The 22,877-nt window shown below is 53.8% G+C and overlaps 3 protein-coding genes across 12 annotated transcripts in view; 1 reads left to right on the forward strand and 2 right to left on the reverse strand.

Moving 5' to 3' along the window:
- SNX1 (sorting nexin 1) overlaps positions 1-9,853 on the reverse strand; it is a 10,654-nt gene extending 801 nt beyond the window's left edge. Inside the window, exons 1-13 of the mRNA XM_015872325.1 lie at positions 9,688-9,853; positions 8,624-8,726; positions 7,600-7,733; positions 6,342-6,408; positions 5,534-5,577; positions 4,477-4,618; positions 3,891-3,969; positions 3,087-3,162; positions 2,554-2,667; positions 2,319-2,412; positions 1,604-1,809; positions 487-630; positions 295-375 (exon numbers count right to left, since the gene is read on the reverse strand). Of these exons, the coding sequence (XP_015727811.1) occupies positions 295-375; positions 487-630; positions 1,604-1,809; positions 2,319-2,412; positions 2,554-2,667; positions 3,087-3,162; positions 3,891-3,969; positions 4,477-4,618; positions 5,534-5,577; positions 6,342-6,408; positions 7,600-7,733; positions 8,624-8,726; positions 9,688-9,822 (1,419 nt within the window). The 5' untranslated portion in view covers positions 9,823-9,853. The remainder of the gene's footprint in view (positions 1-294; positions 376-486; positions 631-1,603; positions 1,810-2,318; positions 2,413-2,553; positions 2,668-3,086; positions 3,163-3,890; positions 3,970-4,476; positions 4,619-5,533; positions 5,578-6,341; positions 6,409-7,599; positions 7,734-8,623; positions 8,727-9,687) is intronic.
- Positions 9,854-10,804: 951 nt separating this feature from the next.
- Positions 10,805-16,763, reverse strand: PATL2 (PAT1 homolog 2). 8 transcript variants are annotated; one of them, XM_015872705.1, is made up of 19 exons: positions 16,637-16,763; positions 16,420-16,522; positions 15,978-16,273; positions 15,682-15,750; positions 15,534-15,599; positions 15,280-15,447; positions 15,021-15,104; positions 14,461-14,615; positions 14,064-14,147; positions 13,844-13,982; positions 13,574-13,694; positions 13,404-13,501; positions 13,070-13,114; positions 12,786-12,919; positions 12,378-12,537; positions 11,871-12,011; positions 11,693-11,790; positions 11,468-11,617; positions 10,805-11,079 (listed from the first exon to the last, which is right to left on the reverse strand). In XM_015872705.1, exons 1-19 carry the CDS (start codon positions 16,658-16,660, stop codon positions 11,040-11,042), a joined length of 2,175 nt encoding a protein of 724 aa, XP_015728191.1. In that variant the 5' UTR covers positions 16,661-16,763; the 3' UTR covers positions 10,805-11,039. The 8 variants fall into 8 exon arrangements, with proteins under 8 accessions (XP_015728191.1, XP_015728190.1, XP_015728193.1 ...); XM_015872704.1 differs by having other exon boundaries at positions 12,351-12,537; XM_015872707.1 differs by having other exon boundaries at positions 12,351-12,537; positions 16,629-16,753.
- A 174-nt stretch (positions 16,764-16,937) lies between these two features.
- On the forward strand, positions 16,938-22,708 carry LOC107318455 (beta-2-microglobulin). 3 transcript variants are annotated; one of them, XM_032446859.1, is made up of 9 exons: positions 17,578-17,600; positions 18,593-19,766; positions 20,131-20,212; positions 20,803-20,948; positions 21,114-21,175; positions 21,500-21,588; positions 21,681-21,772; positions 22,199-22,391; positions 22,466-22,708. In XM_032446859.1, the coding sequence occupies exons 2-8, from the start codon at positions 19,703-19,705 to the stop codon at positions 22,363-22,365; spliced, it is 702 nt and encodes a 233-aa protein (XP_032302750.1). In that variant the 5' UTR covers positions 17,578-17,600; positions 18,593-19,702; the 3' UTR covers positions 22,366-22,391; positions 22,466-22,708. The 3 variants fall into 3 exon arrangements, with proteins under 3 accessions (XP_015728197.1, XP_032302750.1, XP_032302751.1); XM_032446860.1 differs by having other exon boundaries at positions 21,684-21,772; XM_015872711.1 differs by lacking the exons at positions 20,131-20,212; positions 20,803-20,948; positions 21,114-21,175; ... (2 more) ...; positions 22,199-22,391; positions 22,466-22,708 and adding exons at positions 16,938-17,076; positions 17,168-17,446 and having other exon boundaries at positions 17,549-17,600; positions 18,593-19,596.
- Positions 22,709-22,877: the final 169 nt, after the last annotated feature.

Consider the following 22,877-nt stretch of genomic DNA (forward strand, 5'->3'; position numbering starts at 1 on the left):
TGCAGCAATGAGCACAAAGCTGCAGCAATGAGCACAAAGCTGCAGCAATGAGCACAAAGCTGCAGCAACCACTAAACCCCCTCATGTCTCTGTGGGGAGGACAAAACAAGGGGTAGATCCCAATGATGGTTTGGAGGATCTCTGCAGACCTGAACACTTTGAGCAGAACCCCCCACCCCCCTTCAGCCCAAACCAGGTGCCCTGCAGAGCTGATGCCCCATTCAAACACTTCTGCATTAGTAACTATTGCCCACTGCTGGGAGAACTGCACGCTGGGGGCTGGGGCTCACCTACCTCAAACCGTATCACTTCCTTGCGGATCACAGCAGAAATCCGTTCAAAGTCCCTTTCATACTGTGTCACACGAGACTCCCACTGCAGAGAGAGGAAGTGTGCAGTTTCCAGGGCAGGATAGCTTTTTGCTCACTGTCTGAATGGTTTTGCAAATCTGACTGCTCAAACTCCAGGGACAACAGCAGGCCTCACCTCTGAGATCTCCTCTTTGGCCTGCTGTAGCTTGTCGGGCTTGTTGGCCCACAGCAGCCTGGCCTCCATCTCCCTCTTCTTCTGCAGCATGGACTGGGCATCCTGCCACCGCTGCCAGGTCTTCATACGTTGGTCAAAAGCCCCCTGAAAGGAAGAAGCAAAGGCTGGGCTGGCACATTCCCAGACATTCATGGGGCTGTGCCCTCTGCCACCTCAACGATGGCCACACTTCAGGTTACCTGAGGGTAACCACAATGGCAGCACAGGCCAGAATATGGAGTGTCCTCCCTGCTGCTCTACCAGGGAAAGGGCAGCTCTAAGGCCTCCCTCATACAGGGCTCAGTTTATTCCTTTCATCAAGAACAGCCAGTGCAAGGAAACACCTTTGCTAACCCCACTCTGCCTCTCCTGCAGAGAAGTGACCACAAGTCACAGCAAAGCACTCCAGCACCTGACAGACAGTATTTCTTCTGCCAGCCCAGGCAGGGAAGAGCCAGGTAGAAGGGAAGAGCTAGAAGAGCAGAAAGCAGCATGTGGTGGCCCTGCCAGAAGTACTGAGCAGCCAAGAGGCAGGCAAAGGCTGAGGCAACATTACAGCTCCTTCCAAGAACATGCCTACCTCCAACACTATCGGTGGTCTTGGTCCTCTACAGCACCCATTATATCTATTATTATATATACCAAGCACGGTGCATTTTGGACCCTGTAGTCTACAAGTAGGGCAGGAACAAGTCAGCCTGCCAGACTGGGAGGTCACCTGGAACTTGTTTTTTGTTCAGCCTCCAGCACAGAAGCCTGCATATCAGGCAGGCAAGACTTCAAAACCCAGTCTGCTCTACTTGCAATACAGAACTCAGGTTACCAGCTTACAACCTCTGCAGCAGCTGCAGACTTCTCCCCTGGAAGGCCTGAGGCCACCTATAAGCCATGAACTTGTCCCATATCCCCTCTGGAGAAGAGCAGCAAGTTTGCTTTCCACCTGGAAAGACCAGAGATGCCACGCTCTCTGCTTGCACTCACAAGACCAGCTTCCTCCTAGCACACCTAAGCTATGCCAAGACCAGGGGCTAGTTCCTCCCTAGAGGCTGGCTCTGAGGATTGCCCTAGGAGTGCTTACCCTTACAACTGCGAGGAGGCGGATGTAGTCTCCCAGGAGCTCGGCCAGGATGAAGAAGTCATTGTTAGCCTGTTCCTGGTGTAGCTGTTCGATCTTCTCTTCTACCTCAGCCAGCTGGGACAGCGCTCGGGACAGCGCCGTGTTGTCCTCAGAGCTCCCCAGCATGGCCAGACTCTTTGCAAACTGTGCTGTATTCAATGCGAGCTCTAGTGAATGGAATAAAAGAGTCAGCTGTGGGCTCTGCCACACCAGGTGCTCCACAAAGAAAGCCCTGGCCTTCAGTTCAGCCCTGGGAGCTGCTTTTCTGTAGCCCTGGGAGACATCAGCTAGGAGAGCCAGTGCCAGAAGCTGGCAGCTTCTGTGGGACATGGAGAACCCCAGCCAGGAAGAGGGAAGCAGCAGTGGGAGGACAAGCACAAGTTTGCATGTTTTGGCTGATATCTGCAAAGGGAAACATTCATGCTCCCTGGCAGAGAACAGCATGGTAATAGCAACAAGATCAGCTCTGGTCTGGTTCCTTAGAGCAGCTTTCACCCACCAGGCTCACATCCCAAGTCTGCACCATCAGACAGAAGCTGTGGCACCAGCATTTTTACTTCTTTCTCCCAGGCCAAAGAGGCCAAGAGTCTTATAGCAAGAAAGCACCGCCATATCTTTTCACAAGGCTTAACTCTTACAGTTCAAGCTACAGAGCAAGCAGAGCCAAACTTGTTACCTTTCCTGTGGTTCACTAGTGTTTCTACAACAGCATGCAGCTTCCGGAGCCGCTGCTCCTCACACTCCACCTCCTGCAGCTTCTCCTCAAACCACTGAAATGGACAGACCCACAGTTACTTCCTGCATTATCTGCACGACTGCAGAACTGCCCATGCACACCCCCCCAAAAAGAAACGTGAGGTGGTGGAAACGCACCAAGGACGAGGACAACCCAGAGACATCCAAATACTTACTATGTCTGATTCATTCATCTTAATGGTCATTTTACTGACAGCATCGGTTGCTTTGTTGAACATCTTCAGTATTCCTGCTCCGCTCAGGGCTTGGGTGCCTATTGCTCTTGGCAGCTGCAGAGAAACAGAGAAGTTTGCTTTGTCAGGAGGTAAGAGCTGCTGTGAGAGTGGTATTCATATAATACCACACAGCTTGGCAGAGTCACTACTTCCATATCATTTGGGCACTGGGCTCCAGTCACCTCCAGACAGCAGGCTACGCTCTCATTATAGATTTCAGAATAAACACAACCCCCACTCTCAACGTGTGCCCCCAAGAAAGTTTGACCACAGCTTGTTACCAGCATACAGTGTGCTTAGATATGCACTGATGAACAGAAGAGGTCCTGTTCTCTTCATCACTGGTTAAGAGCTCTTACAGGACCCTGCTGCTTATCACTGAGCTCTGAAGCACCTTGCCCTCTAAATTTCTTGTACACAGCTTCCTTCTGTACCCCCAGGTACTCGCAGCCACCTCAGTCCACCCTACTGACCTCCTCCTTTTCCAAGAACTCCCTGACATCCGGGTCCTGCAACATGGTTGGATGGCTGACAACTCTCTGGAGGTACCTGGGGAGAAGAACACACACTACTAGTTACCTCTGCTGAAGCCTGGCTCCAAGACACGTTGGTGAGCTGCAGCACACACAGGTCAGCTGTGATACACTCATTTGCTCAGAAACAGCAGCCCCGAAGCTGAAGTCAGACCCAGCAAGATGTTCTCATCCTCCCACAGAGAGTCCTCCCCTCCCTGGGGACTCCAGTGAGACAAGTCTGCACCTGCACCAATACTCACTACACCAAGGTTACTTGATATAGTAACTGATGAAGATTCTGCCTTACATTCTTTCATGATGACACTTCAGAGGCTGAAGCTGGAGATTATTGGCATCCTGGTGCTAACTACAGCAGCCAACAGGGGTGGCAGAGCAAAGGCCACAGGTGGCTGTATAGTTAAAGGTGCCAGTTAAATAGAGAGCAAATTGTTTCTCACCTGATGTGCACTGTTTGTACCACTACTCAGTGTCCAGATTTTGGGGCTCCTGAGACAGATCAGTTTTCTCCCTGCCTTGTCAGAGTTCACATGGATTTGGTCAACAGAGAGCAAGAATTTTGAAGCAGAAGATAGTTTTATAGTCAGCTCTTGCAGTTGCAACTCTACAGTGGCCGCCAGGTTCCCTCTAAGCCTAGAAGCAGACTGCTTTTCTCACACAGGGAGAAGACTGAAGCCAGCCTGACCTTTCTGGGGTCCCTTGCTTGGTTCAGGAACAAGGGGATATAGCTGTTGGGATCTGTACCTCTCTAGAGCAGCCCGTCTCTTTTCTAGGAACTCTGCAGAGGAGGAGTCTTCTTTCCCAACTTTCACTTTGGTCATTCCTAGCACAGAAGGTAGGTGCAATTAATGAGTGGCCTCAAACTGAATGCACAAGGTAGCAAGGTCTGTCACAAAACATACAGACTGTCAGGGTGAGGAGAGAAATCTGACCTTGCAACAGAAGAGCTACTTGGAAAATTAACATCTGCTTGCACCTACATCTAGCAGAAATCTACATCCAGAAAAAAGGCAATGCAATGCCAAGCGAGACTGGAATGGTTACAGGTCTGGACCCAAGTGAACAGAGCAATTCAGTGACAGTGCAGTGATTTCACTCTTTTCCAAGAGGATGCAGAGCCACTCAACAACAAGGCTTAAAGCCCGGAGCTCCAAGCAGGGAGCCAGCTGAGTTCAATTGTGTCACAGAACTCAGATTATTTTATATAACTACTTACTGCTCTGCAGCTTCCCTCTCAGCTTGGAGGTTGCAGGCAGGCCCATCTTTCAGGCAAAAGGCTCAAATCAGAAGGACCAGACCTAGAGCAGCACTCTGCACCTCTACCACTCACCTATGAGACTCTTCTCTGGCGGTGGAGGCACGATAAACCCATTTTGGGCATGCTTCTCCGACAGTTTCTCATAGAGACCCAGAAAGTCACTGAACCTCCTTTTCACTGAGAACTGCTTGCTCCTGAACATTGGCATGCTCGTCTGAGGGAAGAGATGAGACTCAGGTCAAACTCATCCATGAAAGCCTGCCCATGCACGCACTATGTGCACCATCACTTCTGGGGATGGAAATAGAACATCCTGAGCTCCGTGGGATTTGAGGAATACACCAGACCAAATTGTGAAAGCCTTGACCCAGGTTTTCAACAAGTCTTCTTCCAACAGCTCTCCTCAGGCTGAGCAGCAGCGTCAATACCAGTAAATAACAGAGCAGATGTTACTGTGCCCACAAGCTGCCTGCTAAGCCCTGCCCATTGCCTAATCCCACCATCCCTGCTCCCCACAGGAACAAGGACCGCTGTCAGGTTACACATAAGCTGTTGATGGCCCCTGCAGCCTATTGATTTTGTCTGCAGAACAAAGCTGGCAGCTAACATATCTCCCAGTCCCTTCCACACACCCACAGCTTTGCACCACAAGATGCACCGCCTGCAGCCCAACAGCTGCTGGACAGACAGCTAGGAAAGGCTTTTCAGAGAGCATAGAGATGGGCCCCAAAGCAGTGCAGCAGGAGAAAGCTTGATGTCTTGCAACTAGTCCCAGAGAACAGGTCCTGACAAGAGACTCGTTGGGAAGAGTTGCATGCAAGTGAGCTTAATATGAAACCAGTATCGGCACAGAACCAGTAGCAACAGACCCAGACCCAGCATCTGGGGCTCCCCCTAGCAGATGACGTTCCTGCTGCTGAGCAGAGATATCAGCTGAAAAGGTCTTCTAAATACATGCAAACATATTTCAGAGCTAGGCTCATCCTCTGATCTGTAAGGTTGGATTATAACTCATGAAGCCACGTAGATTTAGGCCTCCCACCTATTTAGGTCACCACTACCTTGACATGAAAAGGAAAGGCTAGTCCAACTGCCTTAGACTGGGGGGGGGAAGATAACTTTGACATACCTGTGTTGATACTTTGTAAGCTACATATGCATTCATGCCATCCCCTGTGGAAAGCAAAACCAAAGTGTTAGCACAAGATTGGCCTTTTGCACCATCACCTGGAAACTTTGGCGACTGCAAAGCACCAGGCTCCAGCAATCCCCTGACCTTTCTGCACCTCAGTGAATCTCTGAGCCCTGAGTCTGCATGCAGCCTCTCAGGCATCTTTCTGCAGAACCCTGGAGCGCTGCCCACCAGGCATTTCCCCAACCTGGCTGCTCAGCCCTCCTTTTCCTTCCCAAGGCAGCCAGCGCTGACAATCAGACACTTGTTATACTGACAGCACTGGGGCTAACTCCATGCATCTGCTCACCATGTCACAATTCAGTGGCTGTGCAGCACATGAAGCAGTCTATTCAGAGGATGCAAGTCAGACAGCCCCTAGCTGCCTGTGGTTTGATTCTGGGACATCACAGCCAGCCTTTTCTCCAGCTAATACAGAAACCATTTGTCTGGGGAGAGGAGGGCTTACCTCATAGCTCATGCAAAGGACATCTTCACAAGTCAGACAATGCCCCAGTGCACCTCTGATTACAAGTCAGTGCACCCCCCAGCTCCAGAAGCCATGAGCTGGCTGGGATCAGATGGGTTCTCTCTGGACTGCCCTGTGGCTGGCTAAGTTGCTCTGATCCCCACTTCCAACAGAGAGAAAGCTTCTTGCTTCTTATTGCTCCACAGCTGACAGTGAAGGTGCCACAGCATGGAACAGCATATTTCATCTCAGGTTAAGGCAGTTTCACCTCTCCCCTGTCAGCCACACACAACTCACCAACTTTCTCCGGGTCACTCACTCCTACAGTCAGTTCAAATTTGTCCTCTTGTTCTTCTTCTTCCAACTGTTTGAAGTAAGCATGTAAGGACAGCAAATTAGAACGAGAAATCCAGACTCCCAAATACAAAGTCCCATATGCTACAGCGTGCTTGTCACACTGCCAAGGCATCTTTGGTATTTCAGTCTGGTCAAAACAGTGCTATGAAGTCCTTGGGCTTCACACTTGTGTTGAGGCTGCACGTTCCAAGCATCCTGGATTTGTCTCTACAGCAATGCTATCTGCACAGACCAATGCACAAACTGGTCTTCACTAAGGCTAAACTCTGCTGAGCCCAACCTCAGCCCAGCTCTGGGCAAAATAGTTTCCTCTGAGCTCTTTAACACTGTAATTTCAATTCTCACCTGAAACAGGTGAAGATACAGAACCTATACAGGAGGCAAATGGATGGAGAACTGTGACAGCAACTGGCATAGCCAGCCTGAACCCCACTTTACTGAAGGTCAGAGGCAGCAAAAACAACAGTACTGCCTCTGACAGGCCACCAAGGCTTCAGGCTTGCTTGAAAAGTACTACAGTTCCTCATTAGTAAGGTGAAGGTAAAGCACTCTACCTCACACAGCCTCTTGTTTAAGAGCCTGAAGATGAGAACTTCTCAGTTCACCAATCAGCTCAGCATCCTGCCCAGGTTCTACACTGCTTTGCCTGAGCCAGCTTGAAGCCAGACTGAGACAATAATAGTACTGCAGAGTCCTCGTGAACTCAGGCAGCTGGGGGCAGAACAGGAGCTCTTTGCTTGTCACCAAAATAGTATTAATTTCTCAACAGGAAAAGAACACAGAATCAGGCCAAGCTCCGCCTAACCAGGCTTGGCAACCAGACCACAAGTTCCACTTAGGAAATCTGCACTCCCAAGTCACCCAGGAGACTTCTATAAAATCCACACAGAAGCAGTTCTTCCACCTGCCTCCACCTGTAGCAAGAGAGGGAGCTAGAATTCTCCATCAGAGCTCGGACCCTCAGGTCAGCCACTCACTCCCAGCACTTGAAGCACCAAGTTTCTGCAAGAGCAAGGCTCACCTGAGCCCCACTCCAAGTCCCAGACTGACAGCCCAAGATAAAGCCAGGGCATCCAATGTGCCAATTACATTAATTACATCATTAGATGCAAGTTCCCATCTAAGTCAACAGACAGGTTCCTACCAATTACAGTCCCAAACCAGCAGGGCAAGTTGGAAAGCTGGGAGCAGTTCTCACCTCCTCGTAGCTCTTTGGAGGGTTTCTAGAAGAGCTTGCAGCTACTTCTAATGAGGGGGCAGGATTGGATGCTTTGGCCAGTTCCTTCTTCTGGTTGTTTTGCGTGCTGTCTATAGACAACTCTACAGTGGCATCTGTCAAAAGAAGTTGGCAAGGGTCAGCCTCTCTACTTTGGGTTTCTACAAATGTCAGCATTTTCAGAGAGGCTCACGGGACCAAGGCAGCAACAACAGTCTTAATCAGCATTAAAGAAACACAGGGAGGACATCTGTGTGCACTGGGAACAGCACAACTTCATACAGCTTCACTGCAGTAAGAGCATTTGATCAACTCAGCTGAATATTTTGTTAATCAAAACTTATTCTAGAGAGGCAGACAGCAGTTCCTTGCTGTGTGCAAGCAACAGCTGCACACTGCACAAAGCTACAGACAAACTGGATTTTAACACTGCACGTAGACTGGGCTCCTTCCCAGGACACTCATCCACCAGAGGAAGTCAAAGCTTCCACCTGTTACCAGATATCTCCAGGACTGACTTTCAGATGCCTCTGTCAGATGTCTCACACTCAGCCAAGGAATGGGATTGCTGGGGAAGGTCCAACCCTCCACGCTCCCCCCACAGAGGGGTGTTAAGTTCCCTGCTCCTGAGGAACAGCCACGTTTCAGCTAGACGTGCTTCCTCTACCTGCACAGAGGAAGGAAAACTTAGAGAACAACGGCCTTTCACGTGTGGAAGGACACACTACCTTGTAGTTTAATAAAAGCCCATTTTCAGGCCTCTTCAGCTTCCAGGCAGTTAATCCTGCTGCACGATTAAATGAGAGACCTGGAGGAGGCTACAGGACCTTCCCAAACACACCACAAGCACTCAGCGCTCCCAGGGCACAACACAGGCTTGAGAGATAAGGAATTACGATAGTCCAGAACATGCAGCTCAATCACAAGCAAATCATGGCTAAAATACAGATGACTCCAAGCTTAGAGTTCAGGAAGCACCAGTAAGTGCTCAGAGATGCAGACTCACCTGCAAATAGGTCCTGATCATCTTGCTCTACACGAACCCCATTCTCTTTGGAACTGTTATTCACAGGAGGAAGCAATTCCCGTTTTGGTGCTAGGGGTTTGCTCTATAAAACAATTAAAAGAGCACAAACACGGTCATTAACACTGAGGGGGCCCAGGCACTGCCATGCAGGGCCTCCACTACAAACCCAGCATGTACAGTGGGCAGAGGCTGCTTTCCTTAAAGCACCCTTCACAATCCCAGTTGAGTACACAGATTGCAACAGCTCTCAGCACCCCTGGGAGCCCCAGCCCTTCTGTCTGCAAACTGGCAGCAGCAGCACCACTCAGGCCAAGGGAGCAGCACCAGGGAACCTCCAGTGAGCACATCAACCCCTTGTAAAGGCCAACATTTTGCTGCTGGTGGTGCAGACTTGTGGCAATTTGCTTTTCAAGAGGCTTCCAGTCCTCCATCTCACAGCCCAGCAAACAGGAGCGCTGTGTGTGGGGTCACTCAAACAGGAGGTGTACAGGAGGTGTGGGTGCTCCCCAGGCCAGTAAGAAGCTCTGCAGACAAGCTAAAGTGGGGACCGAAGTCTCCTTGATGAGCCTTAAACACTGAAGAGGGCTATCTGCCCTTGGGTTCTCAGTCTGCCTTGGTTTCCAAGCACACAGCAGCACCGTACCCTGCTCTCTACTCACTATCTCTGCTCTGAAGAGCTGCAGCCTCCCTCAGAGCAGCCCGTAACAGCGCTCAGCACCTCTGGCACATTAACTACCAAAGCCACCGTCTCTCCCCAAGCCCCCAGCCCGACACTGAGCACAGGCCGGGCCGTGAGCTGGCAGCTCCATCCCCACGGCTGCACGGAGCGCTCTGCAACATCGGTACCGTCAGTTATTACAGCTGCTCTGACAACCGCATCCAGCGCCTGCTGAGACGCTTCAGCCGGTTCAGCGTGTTGTGCTCGGGGAGGCACGGCTCGCACCGCGGCTTGCGGGGTCAGCGGGCCCCGAACAGCCCCAGAGCGGAGCACAGCGGGCCCGGGAAACCCCCCCGCGCCCCGGAGCCTCCCCGTCCCCACTCACGGTGCCGGCGAAGATGTCCTCCCCCTCCGTGTCGCTGTCGGCGCCGTCGCCGTCGGCGGAGCTCGGTGGGAACGGCGGCGGTAAGTGCGGCCCCGGGGAGGGGGAGCGGGAACCGCCGGCACCACCCGACGCCATCGCCCCGCCGCCGCTTCCGCCCGCGACACGCGAGACCGGAAGTCGCCGCTTTTTAAAGCGCGAGGGCGGAGCTCGGGGCAGAGCGGAGCCTCGCCATTGGACAGAGCCGGCTGTCGGCCAGCTCGGAGAGCCAATGAGCGGCGCCAGGAGGCGCGTGGGGCGCACGAAGGTGCGCGCTGTTATCTGCCATCGAGCCGCCCTTATCTCCGCTGGGCACCGAGCAGCACCGCGCAGCGGCTCTGAGAGCTCAGCGTGTGCACCGGGGTCACGGAGCCCTGCTGGCAGCACGAGCTGCGGGTGTCAGGATGGAGCACAGCCCTGACCACAAGGGCTCGGGGTGCTGGGGATGGCAGCAGGGCAGAACTGTGCCCTCACAGACCACAAAGTCTGCCGTTCTATGGTCTCCCTCCATAGGATTAGGAGGAATCCCATTGTACAGCTAGAAGGGACTAGGAGGAATCCCACTGCCCAGTCAGGGTTCAGGTATCTTGGTGGTGGCTGCCCAAGAGGTGGTGCTCGGTCCTAAAGGCAGACACAGGGATAAGCTTGTGGCAGTCATGGTCACATTAAAATAACAAAGATAATGCTGTAAGTTCAAGGCATTTCATCAGGACACCTCCAAGCCCTCAGACTTCAGCAGAAAGAGGGACTCCATCCTCAGCCCCGTGTTCAGACTCTCCTGCTGTGCACACACAGATCCCCTCCCACTGAGCCCCCCCCTCTGTGCACAGACCTTTCCCCATTCTCCACTCATCTTCTCCCTGCCACTCAGATCTGTGCAAGCTCTGACCCTCCAACACTTCCACATCCATTTTTATTGCCTTGTCCTTCAATCCTCTTTATTTTCCTTCTAGTTTTTTCCTGTTTTTCCTGCACTTTTGGATCCTCTCTATCCCCAACCTGAGTCTCTAAAGCCCATGCTCCACTAATATCTCTATTAGATCCAGGTCACTCGCACACAGCAGAGGCTGCCCACAGGAGCTGCAAGCGCTTCTTCATCATCTCTTTATTTCAAGTGCTATACACAAACTCACCCTCTGCACGTGCCCCCAGTGCCCCAGTGCAGAGCGGCCTCAACACCTGCTGCAGGGTGTGAGGCCAAAATAAGTTACCCACATCCCCAGCCAGCACATGGCTCACCCAAAGTGTCCAGCACCCAGTTGTGGTTGCTTCAAAACTCAAAGTCCTTGTATCCAGCCCTGCCCCATTCTCAGGGCCTAGCATGGCATGGGAGCCTCCGACGGCAGCGGGGAGCACCTGTGGGGAAGGAGCAAGGTTGAAGCATCAGGTTTGTCACACCACACTGGTGGCAGCCACCAGGAGCCTACCTGCCCAGCCACCACCTGGTCCTGTGCCCTGGAGCCTGCCCGGCCAGACTGCAGCAGGGATCCCCCAGCTTTCTGTCCCCACTTTTATTCATCCCAAAGGGATGCATACAGAGCACATCAGATCTGCTCAAGTCAAAGCAAGTCCTGCAAGCCTGATGGCACTAGGGACCATCAAGGGGGCAAACTGCTCTATGTGGATTTCTGTCCTCCAGCACAGTGGAGGTCAGCTGCAGACTTGCATTTCTACCACTCCTCTCCCAGGGATGTGGTCCCAACAGATCCCCTCTCTCTAAAGGGCACCACCAGGCAGTACTCACTCCATCTTGGCCTCCAGGTGGTGAACAGTCTGCTTGTCCAGGTAGCGGCAGAAGAGCGAGAGGAGGTTGCTGGGCAAAAAGAGTGGTTCCACCAGCAAAGCCTTGGGCACTTGTGACAGCTCCCGAGCAACCAGGAATACTGTGTCTGTCCTGGGGACACCAAGAGGACAGTCAGTGTCATGTTCATTAGCCAACCCCAGCCACGCTTATGTGGCCCCATCTCACCATGTCTCGAAGTCCCCAATGTGTGGTTCCAGTGGCATCTCGGAGGACAACAGTCCCTCACCACGGCTCAGCAGGGAGTAGAGCAAGGAGATGCCAAACTGTGGGGATGCACCAGGAATTGCATCACAGCTGCCCGTCCATCTGTGGTGCCTTTCACATAGTGGGGATATCAACATACCTGGTTCTTCAAGGCCATAGTGAGTGGGAGCTCAGCAGACTCGGGCAGGGTCCTGGTCATCTCCTGCAGGACCTCAATGAGCCTGCTGAAGGTCATCCTTCCCACCACCTCATTCAAAGGGCTGTAGAGCAGGGGGAGAGACTGGGCAGGGCAGAGGGGAGAGCAGGGATCTGAGACTGCTTGACTCACAGCAGTCCCATCCCCATCCTCGAGTCCTATCCCAAAATCCCTGCACTCCACCTTCAGGGATTAGAGGTGATGCAGGGGCCACACTACACATCCTAGGGATAGATGGGACCAAAACTACCTTAACACTTCTTAGCAACCTCCCTCCTTCTCCACTTCAACAGGGGAATCAAAGCCCTGAGCCTGCCCTTCATAGACCTGTTCCCATGTCAACCCAACCACCCACCCAGCCTTGCTGAGACCCAGCAAGATAGCCAGCTCCAGGAAAAGAGACAGAAGAAAGCAACCCAGCACCCCGTGCCCCAAGCTGGAGGTGCTCGCCTCATCTGGCACATCCTTCTTCATGAGGAAGGGAAGGTGGTGGGTGATGGTCAGCAGGATCTTCTCTGCTTGCTCCGGGGCCAGGTGGGGCAGCAGCCGTGCTGTGAGCTTCTTGCCTTTTCGAACACACAGGACCTGCAGGAACTCATCCTCTGCCTCCCTGGGGATGAAGGCTCCAATTGGCACAAACCCTGAGAGACCTGAAGCCCTTCCATCCATCTAGGAGATCAACTGATACCTCCCTCACTCCCACAACACATCTCCAGTGGAGGACAAGGCTTGTAGATAGGGGCACAACAAACTAGGCTGACAGGCAGAGGACAGAACCCCATTACTCAGGACTACAGGGAACACAGCCAGGACCAGGACATGCTGCCCACCCCTACTTCACACCACAGAATATCTTACTCCTCAGTGCTGCAGGCTCTGATATTCAGGGCCTGATAGATCCGTCCCACTTCCTGGGTCTTGTGCTCCTGCTCTTCTGCAGCACAGGACATCTTCCGCTGCATCTCCTCCACCTCCAGCAGCTGCAGGAACAGCTACAGAAATGCCAAGGGTTAAGTGGCCAGCTTGGAGCATCTTCTGGATGTTCAAGACCCACACACACAGGCAGACCTCCCCCACAGAGCTCCTTAAACAAGCCTCTGCTCCATCCCAGCACACCGCAGAGCAGGGCCACAGCCACTCACCCTCTCAATCCTGTGCAGCGCTCGAAGCCGGTGGCTCCCCGCAGCCTTTAGGAGAGAAAGGAAAGCACAGTTACAGCCAGCACAAGACACCACTGCCAGCTCTGGGCCAGCTGCTACCCTGGGGTCAAAGTGGCTTCAGGACAAAGACCAACCCTGCACAGGGACCATAGCCACCACTGGCTGTCCCATCCCACCCTGCTGACACCATGAAAGTGACACCCAGCCCTACTATGTACCCCATCCAACACCAAGAGCCAGGGTAGCTCCTATCACTCTTCCTAAACTTCTCCGAGACCTGAAAGGAAGCTTGGAGGCTGGTGTCTCCTTCACCTACCTCCTCCACCAAGGCATGGTGCACAGCATCAATGGCCCGCCGGGGGCTGTAGCAGGTGGATACAGCGACCTGACCCAGTGAGCCGGCGATGCGCACCACTGCAAGAGAGCGGGAGTGTGGTGAGAGCGTGTCCCACACCCCATATCCCAACCCCAGCAACAGCTCCTCACCAGAATTGTAGGTCTCCACTTTCTGGATGAATGGTGTCACCAGCTTGGGAGGCTCCTGCTTATTGCGCCCACCCAGCAGCTCTTCCTCTGCCTGCTTGCGCTCCAGCCGGTGGTAGTAGGTCTGCAGGCAGCCAGAAGGATAACATGGGACCATCCCAGTTCCTCTGCCCCATTCCTGTACAGGGTCAGCACCCCAAGCCCCCGCACCTTCTAGATCCCTATGGTGTGAATGCAGAGTTCTAAGGAGCTGGGTGACCCACAGGACCTCACCTGATAGTAATAATCATCATCCAAGTTCTCACTCTGCAGCTGGATCATCTCTACCTTGATGACCCAGTCCTTCTCCTTGCAGGTCATCAGCCCAGCACAAGGGTCAGCTTTAGGGGACCACTGCTTCTTGGGGGAAACACTGTCACAGGGAAGACCACATCCTACTGTGAGCACTCAAAGCCCCCCTAAGGCAGCCCAAATTCCCCTGTAAACCCCATACCTCTGCACTGTCCCACCCTGCTGCTGCCGCTGGGTCAGGATGCGCTGGTGCTGAGGGTGCAGCTGGGTGAGGTGGCTCGGCACGCTGCAAAAGGACAATGAGGACTGAAGGCGATACAGCAGCTCCAATGCATCTCTGCCAGATCTCTGGCACATCACTCAGGTCTTGGCTTAGTGCCACAAGGGTCATTGGCTCCCCTGAACTTCAGACAATGGATGGTGACATACCCATGACATGCTGTCCATCCTGACCATACCCAGACCAGATGTCTCCTCATCATCACAACCACAGCTCAGCACTCACACCTGACCCACCCCTACAGAGCTACCAGCTACTAGGGGCTGCAGCACCCATCCCCTGTCCCCAGACAGACCCCCCCACTCGCCATCCCAGCTACCTGAGGTTGAGCTGCCCACTGGTGGAAGGGCTGAAGAAGACAGAGGGATCCAGAGAATGAGACACTGGGCCGAAGTGCATGGAGAAAGGTCGTGGAGGGGTGCCAACGTTGGGTGAGATGGGACTGAAAGGGCCTGGAGACATGTATCCTGAGGACTGGAAAAGAAGGGAAAAGCAGACAGGTGTGGCAGGACACCCTGTTGTCACATCCAAGGGCACCTGGAGGGACGGCTCAGCTCTACCAAAGCCACATTCTATGCACCCATACTTGGGCAAGGCAAGTGTACCCTAGTGCCACACTGCTGCCTGGTGCAGCCCAGGTCCATCAAAGGTGCTCCAACATGCTACCAAACAGGCCCAGTGCAGAAACATCAGGATAAACATATTTAAGAAGCAACAGCTATAACCACCCCCATCAAAGATAGAGAAGAATGCCCAGGATGAGACTGAACCACAAAGGCTGTCACTTGGGAGAGATGCTGAGATGTGTTTGGAGTTTCCAATACATGTTTCCAAGACATGTACCATGGGTTAATGGTGGTCAACAGCCCACTCCATTACCTGGTTGGAAGTAAAGAAAGGAGAGGCTCTGCGGGGTGGTGGGAAGGGCCGAGGGGAGGATGTGGAGCGTGGTAGCAGAGGTAGCTGCAGAAATAAGATATTACTGGGACCAGCTGGGCACCGGTGATGTGGCCACAGCCACAAATCCCAGCCTGGAAGTAGGTCCCCATAGGACGCAGAAGCATCTCAGAATTGGGAATAGCTTCTGGAGCAGATAATGTAGAAGAAGGGTAAAACAAGAGTCTCTGAAAACCTGTACCTGGTGTAGGAAGCGCTGGGAGAAAGACTTGGGAGACACCCCTCTGAAGTCAGGGCGCTTGTGCCGTGGAGAACCCACATATCCCCTCTGCACAGGGGAGCCAAGGAAGTCAAGGGCCATGCTAGCAGCAGTAGGTGGGCTCTCCAGGACCTGCAGGATGGCTTTGTCCTGTGGGAGGATATGGCAGAAGTAGGAAGTGGAGCCTTGACTGCTCACCACCATAAGGAACACACAGGGACAGCTCAAGAACACACCTCTAGCATGTGGTGGGGTGGGGTGCTGCTGGGGCCGGAGCCCCATGCCATAGAGTCCATTGCCAGCTGAAAGACAAACAGATCAGCACATGGAGGGGCAGGAGACACTCAGCTCCCCCTGCTGCTAATGAAGAGGGGATGTAGTTACCATGTCCTCTTGGCCAAATTCTGCCCAGTCAGAGCCAATTCTGCTGTCCAGCACTGCTGAGTCCTGGCTCTGAGAACAAAGAGGACAGGTAGTAATGTACACTTTGCAAAAAAAACCAGGGGTGTGACTTTGCACCCTCCTAGAATCACCCCTTGTTGTTCCCCCCCCCATAGGACACAGCCCAAAGTGTGCAGATGGAGGAAGGAGCAGCAGAACCAGGCCATCATCTCTGCTCAGGCACTGGGGGACCCCAGGGATTTCATTCAGGGTCCCCTCCCACCCCAACCAGGCATCACCTCCAGTGTGGGCTTGCTCTGCACAACTCTCATCACCGCTGGGTCTCCCAGGTCATTAGGTTCCTCCTCATCCACCTGTTCCTCAGCTCCCTGCTCTTCATCTTCCTCCTCCTCCTCCTCAGATCCCACCTGCTCAACCTCTGGCTCCGTCCCACCTTCATCCTGTGGCTCCTCTGGCTCCTCTGTTGGTGGCTGTCCCTCTGCTCCTTGCGGAGGTTCCTCAGTCCCCAGCAGCTCCGTGCTCCTCTCTGGAGACACCAGGGTTTTGGTGGCGTCCTCCTCAGTGGAATTATGGTCTTAAAGGCAAAGCAAAGCAAAGCTCATTGAGTGCACACAGACACCACGAGACACCAGCACCCCCAGCACAGCTCCATCCACCCCCCCCCCCCCCCCCCCCTCCATGTGTGTGTGCTCCCCCAGGCCGGGCTCCCCCCGCCCATACCCAGCCCGAACGTCATCTCATTGTACAGGTCCAGCTCCTCGTCCTCCTCGGCCATCTCCTCCAGCAGAGGCGCATCCTCCATCAGCAGGTAATCCTCGAGGATCTGCGGGGAGAAGGGCACGGCAGCAGGGCCAGCAGTAGCTGTCAGCAGCTCACAGAGCAGCAGCTCGGCCATGCCGTGTGCAGGGCTCACACACTCACACACTCACACACTCACCACGGCCTGGCCGCCCTCCGCCATCTCACACCCCTCCGGGGCCGCCCTGTCCCGCCCGACGCCTTTTACGGTTTCCCGCGCTGCCGCGCCGCACGGCACCGCCCACCGACCAACTGCGCATGCGCACCCCCCCCTCCCCCCCACCCGCTTCCGAGAAACAGAAAGGGAAAGCGAAAGCGTTGCTCCCGCCGCGCGCAGGCGCAGTGCGCTGCTGCGGTCCGGCTCGGCAACCTGTACACTGCCGCTCTGCCGGGAGACTGGTGACGCGCCGGGCGTTCCGCGCCGCGATTGGCTGCGGTACAGGCGGGTGTAAGCGAGCGGCGGGCGGGCGGCTGGGTCATTCGTCGTCGAAGCGCGGAGCGGAGCGGACGGCCGAGCCATGGGGAAGGCGGCGCTGCTGGCCGTGCTGGTGGCTCTACTCGGGATGGCACAGGCCAACCGTGAGTGCCGGGGCCGGGCGGGGGGTGCGAGGCGCTGAGCCCACCCTTGGGGTCGCTCCCCGCCCAGCTCAGCCCCGCTCCGTTCCCGCAGTGACACCCAAGGTGCAGCTCTACTCCCGTTACCCCGCCTCCGTGGGCACCAAGAACCAGCTCAACTGCTTCACCGCCGGCTTCCACCCGCCCAAGATCTCCATCACGCTGCAGAAGGACGGCGTGCCCATGGAGGGCGCCCGGTACTCAGACATGTCCTTCAGCGACGACTGGAGCTTCCAGCGCCTGGTGCACGTCGACTTCACGCCCAGCAAGGACGCCATCTACACGTGCAAGGTGGAGCACGAGACCCTGAAGGAGCCGCTGGTCTACAAGTGGGGTATGGCTGCTGCATCCTCCTCCTCCCCGCGGTGCTGCCGGCCCGTGGGCCATCCCTGAACACGACGTGCTGGGCACTGACACTGGTTCTTTCTCTCCTTAGATCCCGAGTACTGAGAGATCCCGCATACTAAGCTGTGCCCGGGATGAGCGCGGTGAGTGACGCAGTGCCTAAAGTGCTGTGGGTAAGGGGACGCCATCTAAATAGCTCTTAGATCCGACAAACAAGATGAAAAGATTGATAAGTAAAATGAAAAGATTCCTCGTGCTCCCCCTAGCAGCTAGCAGAGCTGCTCGGAAGCTCTATCTGCTTAGTATTACAACCAGCGCTCACCCACACCCAGCCTACGAGAGCCCTCCTTTTCCTTCCAATATGAAGCAGTCCCGTAGAGCAGAGCTCTTTGGCTCATCCACCAGGCACCACTATGAGCTGTCACTGCCCATCTCAGTGATTTTTGTCCCTACCAGCCAGAAGAATGGCATCGTGGGGTCTGGAAGTTCCCACTCGTGGAAATCCCCTGTGCCTCAGAGAAGGCAGGATGTGGTTGGCATGGTGAGCATGGCAGGAGATGGGGGTCAACTGGGCACAAATGGCGCCTGACCTCTGATGGAGAACACTCCAGAGGTGTGGGATAGCTGAAGGAATTGTAGCTGAAGGAATTGCTTGAAAGTGAAACTGCCTTGCTGAGAACTCTGCTGAAGGCTGGTTAAATATTGATGGTGGGAGCCAAGCCTTTTCCAGGCCTTACGGGAAGTGTCCTCCCAGCTGCCTTTAGGAAACCAGTGTTTTTATGTTGAGTCATGGGGCATGAGTCACAGGGACTTTATGGAGGGGCAGGAGGGGAACTGTTGGACTTTCCTTCTTGAGATGAAGGAGGATCACAGTGCTTTATCTGCTGCTGTTTACCAAAATACTTCCAAGCTCTTCCTGCAAAGGCTGGGGGGGCTGTTGGTATTCAGGGATGGGAGAAAATAGGGGTGAGGTGAGTGGAGGAGGAGGAAGGAACTCTTAGCAGCCTGTAATAGGTAGGGGTGGGAAAGGCTCAAAAGCTAAAAAGTGGTTGCATTGGGAGAATAGGTTCTTTAAAAGTAGTGACAGTTGGAGCAGTGCACAGTGGCTGATACCAATCTCCTCCCTCCCATGCAGGTCTGAAGAATTCTGTGTTCCAAGTTGAAATGAGCCTGAGCTTCTGTCCTTTCTTTGCATCACACTTCTGGGTAGGACGGCAAAGAGCAAACATCTTCACCACGAAATTCCTTGTGTCAGGATGCTCTCCCCGAGGGGCAGCAGCGGTGCTCTGAGCTCTGTGTTCCTGCCTTTTTCCACTGCGGAATTAAAGTGCTGAGGGATTAAGATATGAGGAAAAGCGTGCTGGGGTGGGGAGGGGGGAATCGCAGCCATTAGGTATGTGACAAATGTTATGCAAATACAGAGATGCTGCTGTAAATGCCCTGACTTGTTGCTTAGGATTAAGGGAGATTGGGATTGGAATTGTGTAAATTGGTAATGTAAATTCACACCTTTGAAACTTGTGTGTCCCCCATTAAAGGAACATAATTAATAGCAATAAATCAGTGAAACCCTACTCTGCAACAGCTGTTCTCCATAACCAATTACTGGAGCTTGTGTTAAAACATCTTTGACTTGAAGCAGTAGTTCTGTCTGGGCGTATTTCAGCACGTAGCTCTCAGTATCTGCACTGCCAATTAGATCTGTTGGAGCTCTTCACTGCTCTGAATTGTACATGAGTTTTACCTAAATAAAACCAGAAGAGATGAAATGATGATTTTCAGTGCACACGGACTCAGAGCTGGGCCGAGGGGATGGCAGCTGCTTTCACCTCCACGTGTTCTGTTTCTTCTATGAGCAGTGAGGTAACATCCTGCTGGGCCCAGTGGTACCTGCTGGGTGCAGTTCTTGGCTCTGTACAGGGCTGATATATTGCAGCGCTTTCATGGATGAAGATCGGTTTGCTTGAGGTTGTTGCAGTCCTGCCTCGCTCCGTATCCTGCTCTGTGATATCTGTGCTGTCTATGCCGAGCAATGTGATGTATGCAAACCTCTGCCTTTCTGCTTTGCTGGAAACCACGCTTTACTCAAAGACACACCATTGCTGCTGAGCTCACTGCAGATTAAAGCATCTGAAAGGGTTTGGTCTGAGCATTCCTGGCAGCAAAGCTGCACTCCCATTCTGGGGTCCCTCTGCCCCCCCATCCCACAGCATTTCCCGCCTCTGCCCCTCAGTTTCCCGCCGCCATGTTTAAGGGCCGCCAGGCCTGGTTCTCACACAGCGTCCAGCCTGGCCCCCGGCAGCTGTGGGGTGAGCCCTGGGGGTGCAGGGGGGCTCATGGGGCTCTTGGGGTGTGTGGGGACACACTGGGCTGGGGGGGGCATGGAACGGGGTGGAGGGATCACAGTAGGAGTGTGGGGAATGTGTGGGGATGCATCAGGGGGTGTGTGGGATGGAGCCGGGGTGTGCAGACAGGGCTGTGTTGGGGTGGGGGGTCTGTGTGTTACAGGGTGGGGATGCTATGGGGTGTGGGGGATGCGATGTGTGTGTTACAGGGTGGAAATGCTATGGGGTGGAGACGTGGGATCTGTGGGGACATGTGGGTGTGTAGGGACTCACTGGGGTGCGTGACACTGGGATTCCCCTCCATCCTCACCCGCTCTTCCCCCTGCAGTGGCTGGTGGAGGGCTGCTGACCCGCTGGCAGGACGCTGACTATCTCTTCAGCAGCGATGCTGCCCACCCCGATACCCGCAGGTTGGCTCTGACCCCCCTTGTGCCACCCCCAGTGCCCAGCACACACATGGGAAGTGTCCCACTTGGGGTTCACCATTGCTGTTGCTCACTGATGCTGTGCTGGAGCGGCTCTGCTGGATTACAGGGAGCAAAAGTGCAGCTGATGTCAATGCTTGCCTTAACGCTGCTGTTCTCCTGGGGTGGGAATGGTGTTGTATAGCTGCTGGTGCAGCTTGTGGGAAAGCAGAGTAAGGAGCAGATCCATCTGCATTCACACCAGCAGATTAAAACTCACCTAGACTTAGTGCTGTGCGAGGCCTCTGTGCAGAACCAGCTGAAAAGGGACACGTAGCTCAGTGAATGGAGGCAATGGGGCTGAGCTGCTACAAAAGCTTGGGGTCTGAAATAAAGTTGGCACCAACCTGGGGCAAACAGGGACATGACCACAGGCTAAAATAAAACCCACAAAGAAACAAACAAACAAAAAAACCCAAAACAAAAACAGAGATAACGGAGCACAGGTGTTGAATTCAGACTGATCAGAGCCACAGCTCCTTCCGTTTGGCTTGTAGTCACGCTTACCTTTAGAAACTGCCCCTTTTCTTTCCCAGAATACATGAGAGCCTGGAGTACCTGGATGGCAGAGCTACGGTGTTCCATTCCCGCTACCTCTCAGCGTGGGTGAGCAGCAGTGCTGCCAAGCAGCCGCCAGCGCCTCTGGGGCACTTCGTGCTGCCCCCTGCATCACTGCAGGAAGGTGAGGGGCAGTGCCCTGCCTCCCTGCCCATAGGGATGATTTCCTTCTGCTGGGAGCTATGGCTCCTCCCGGGCCTTTGTTATCAGTGCGCCGGTGCTTGGGGCGCAGTGCTGCTCAGTGAGCCGCTGGGATGCTTTTATGCTCACTTGTTTGTGCTCATTGCAGAAATCAGGAGAAAGATTGGTAGATTTCTTTGGGAGCAGCTGGATGATCCCCTTATGGAACAGGTACATGAGAAACACCCCACACAGGTGCTGTAACAACTTGTATCAGCCTCTAGTGCCCCTGCCCAGAGCTGTGGGTGCCCCATCCCCACTGGTGATGATGTCACGAGGGGCCTTGGGCTGGGGGCAGGCAGCCCAGTGTGGGGCTGGGGAGGCCCTTCTAATTCTATGAATCCTGGGCTCCAGCTCTTTCCAAATCACTCAGCTCCTGCTGTGTGCTGCCTTCTTGGGGCCATTTCTCAGGACGCGTGAAGCAAAACGTATTGCTGGCTTTAACACGTTCTTGTGAATGGCGCACAGTTTTAAATGAACTCTGTGCTGATACAGCCCAAAGAAAATCTGTCTGATGAACCAGAGACAGGGAGCAAGGAGTGTGAGCGAGGAGCTGGGGAGAATGCACAGAACCTGTCTGAAAGGTATTTATGGCCATGGCAGGGGGACTTTGAGTGTCCTCACCTGTTAGAAGATACCCAGCACAGAGAGTAACATGTATTCCCTCCCAACACAGCAGTGAAGGAAAAAGGGGCTCAAGAGCATCCAGCCAGGGGGAGGTTCCATGCCACACACTTCAGGAATATCCAGTCAATAACATGGTGACAGGTAACGTGCAGCTTGGGTAGTGGAAGATGGCCTTTAATAACTGGAAGGCAGCCTGGAAATGGCTGCAGATGGTGGAGGAGCTGGGACCACCCCCAGTGATTGCTTTCTACCTACCTGCCAGCCCCCAAACCTGCTAATATTCACCCAAAAGACTGCCTTGGGTTTTCCTGCCCCTGCTGTTCCTGATGGCTCTGCACTGCGTGTTGCTCATGTTTTGATGTGTGTGGTGTGTGCAGAGCCATGCAGGTATGGAGCTCCATCTTCCTGGGCTGCCCCTCGATGCTGATGCATGTTCCCAGTTCTTACAAACTCTCAGAGTGTAACTGAGGGCACAGCTGGGGTTGCATCCGAACATTCCCCACATCCCATAGTCCCCTCTTTAATTCAAGAGTAATGTGGCTTTAGAGCAGTACTTCCCATCCCCAGGCTACACCTCTGCCCGTGACATGAGGAAATACATGGGAGAGCTCCACGACTTCATTCCCGGCACCGTGGGTTACGCTGCCTACTGCGTTCATCGTGACATCAGCCTTCGCCCTGATGTGAAAACCAATATTCCAAGTAACAGGCAGCTGTTCTCAGCAAAACCTTAACTGAGATCTGCCCACGCCATCAGCAGGTAAGGCAGTTCAGTTGTTTAGCAGCATGCTGTGGGTGCCCCCAGGTAAGGCTGCCTTCATTTTCTTCTTGCAGGTTGTTATTCCAGTGGGCAGCCTTTCTTCTTGCTGTGTTTTAGTTAGAGACCAGTACTACTGAGCTGCAAATCCCAAGTTAAATCCCTGTAGTGCTTGAGGAAGTTCTAAGCCACCTGTGTTTGCTTTATCCCAGTGACAGTTCTGTATACTTTACATACCTGCCTGCATTTGTTGTCAACGCTTTTTTCCCTAAGCAAATTACACAGCAAACATGAATAAAGGTGCATCCCCAAAAAGCAAATCCTCTCCCTTTTCATTTGCATGGGGTACTTAACACGTGTCCTGTGGCTGCCAGCAGTCAGGGCAGCCTTTGGCTCAGGGCCTCCAGGTCCAGAGCTCACATAAACCATAGGCTTGAACACAAGCACAGACACTGATCATGCAATAAGCAGGGAAGGAAACTGACTGAG

This window comes from Coturnix japonica, chromosome 10 (assembly GCF_001577835.2).
Source record: "Coturnix japonica isolate 7356 chromosome 10, Coturnix japonica 2.1, whole genome shotgun sequence".
NCBI lineage: Eukaryota > Metazoa > Chordata > Aves > Galliformes > Phasianidae > Coturnix > Coturnix japonica.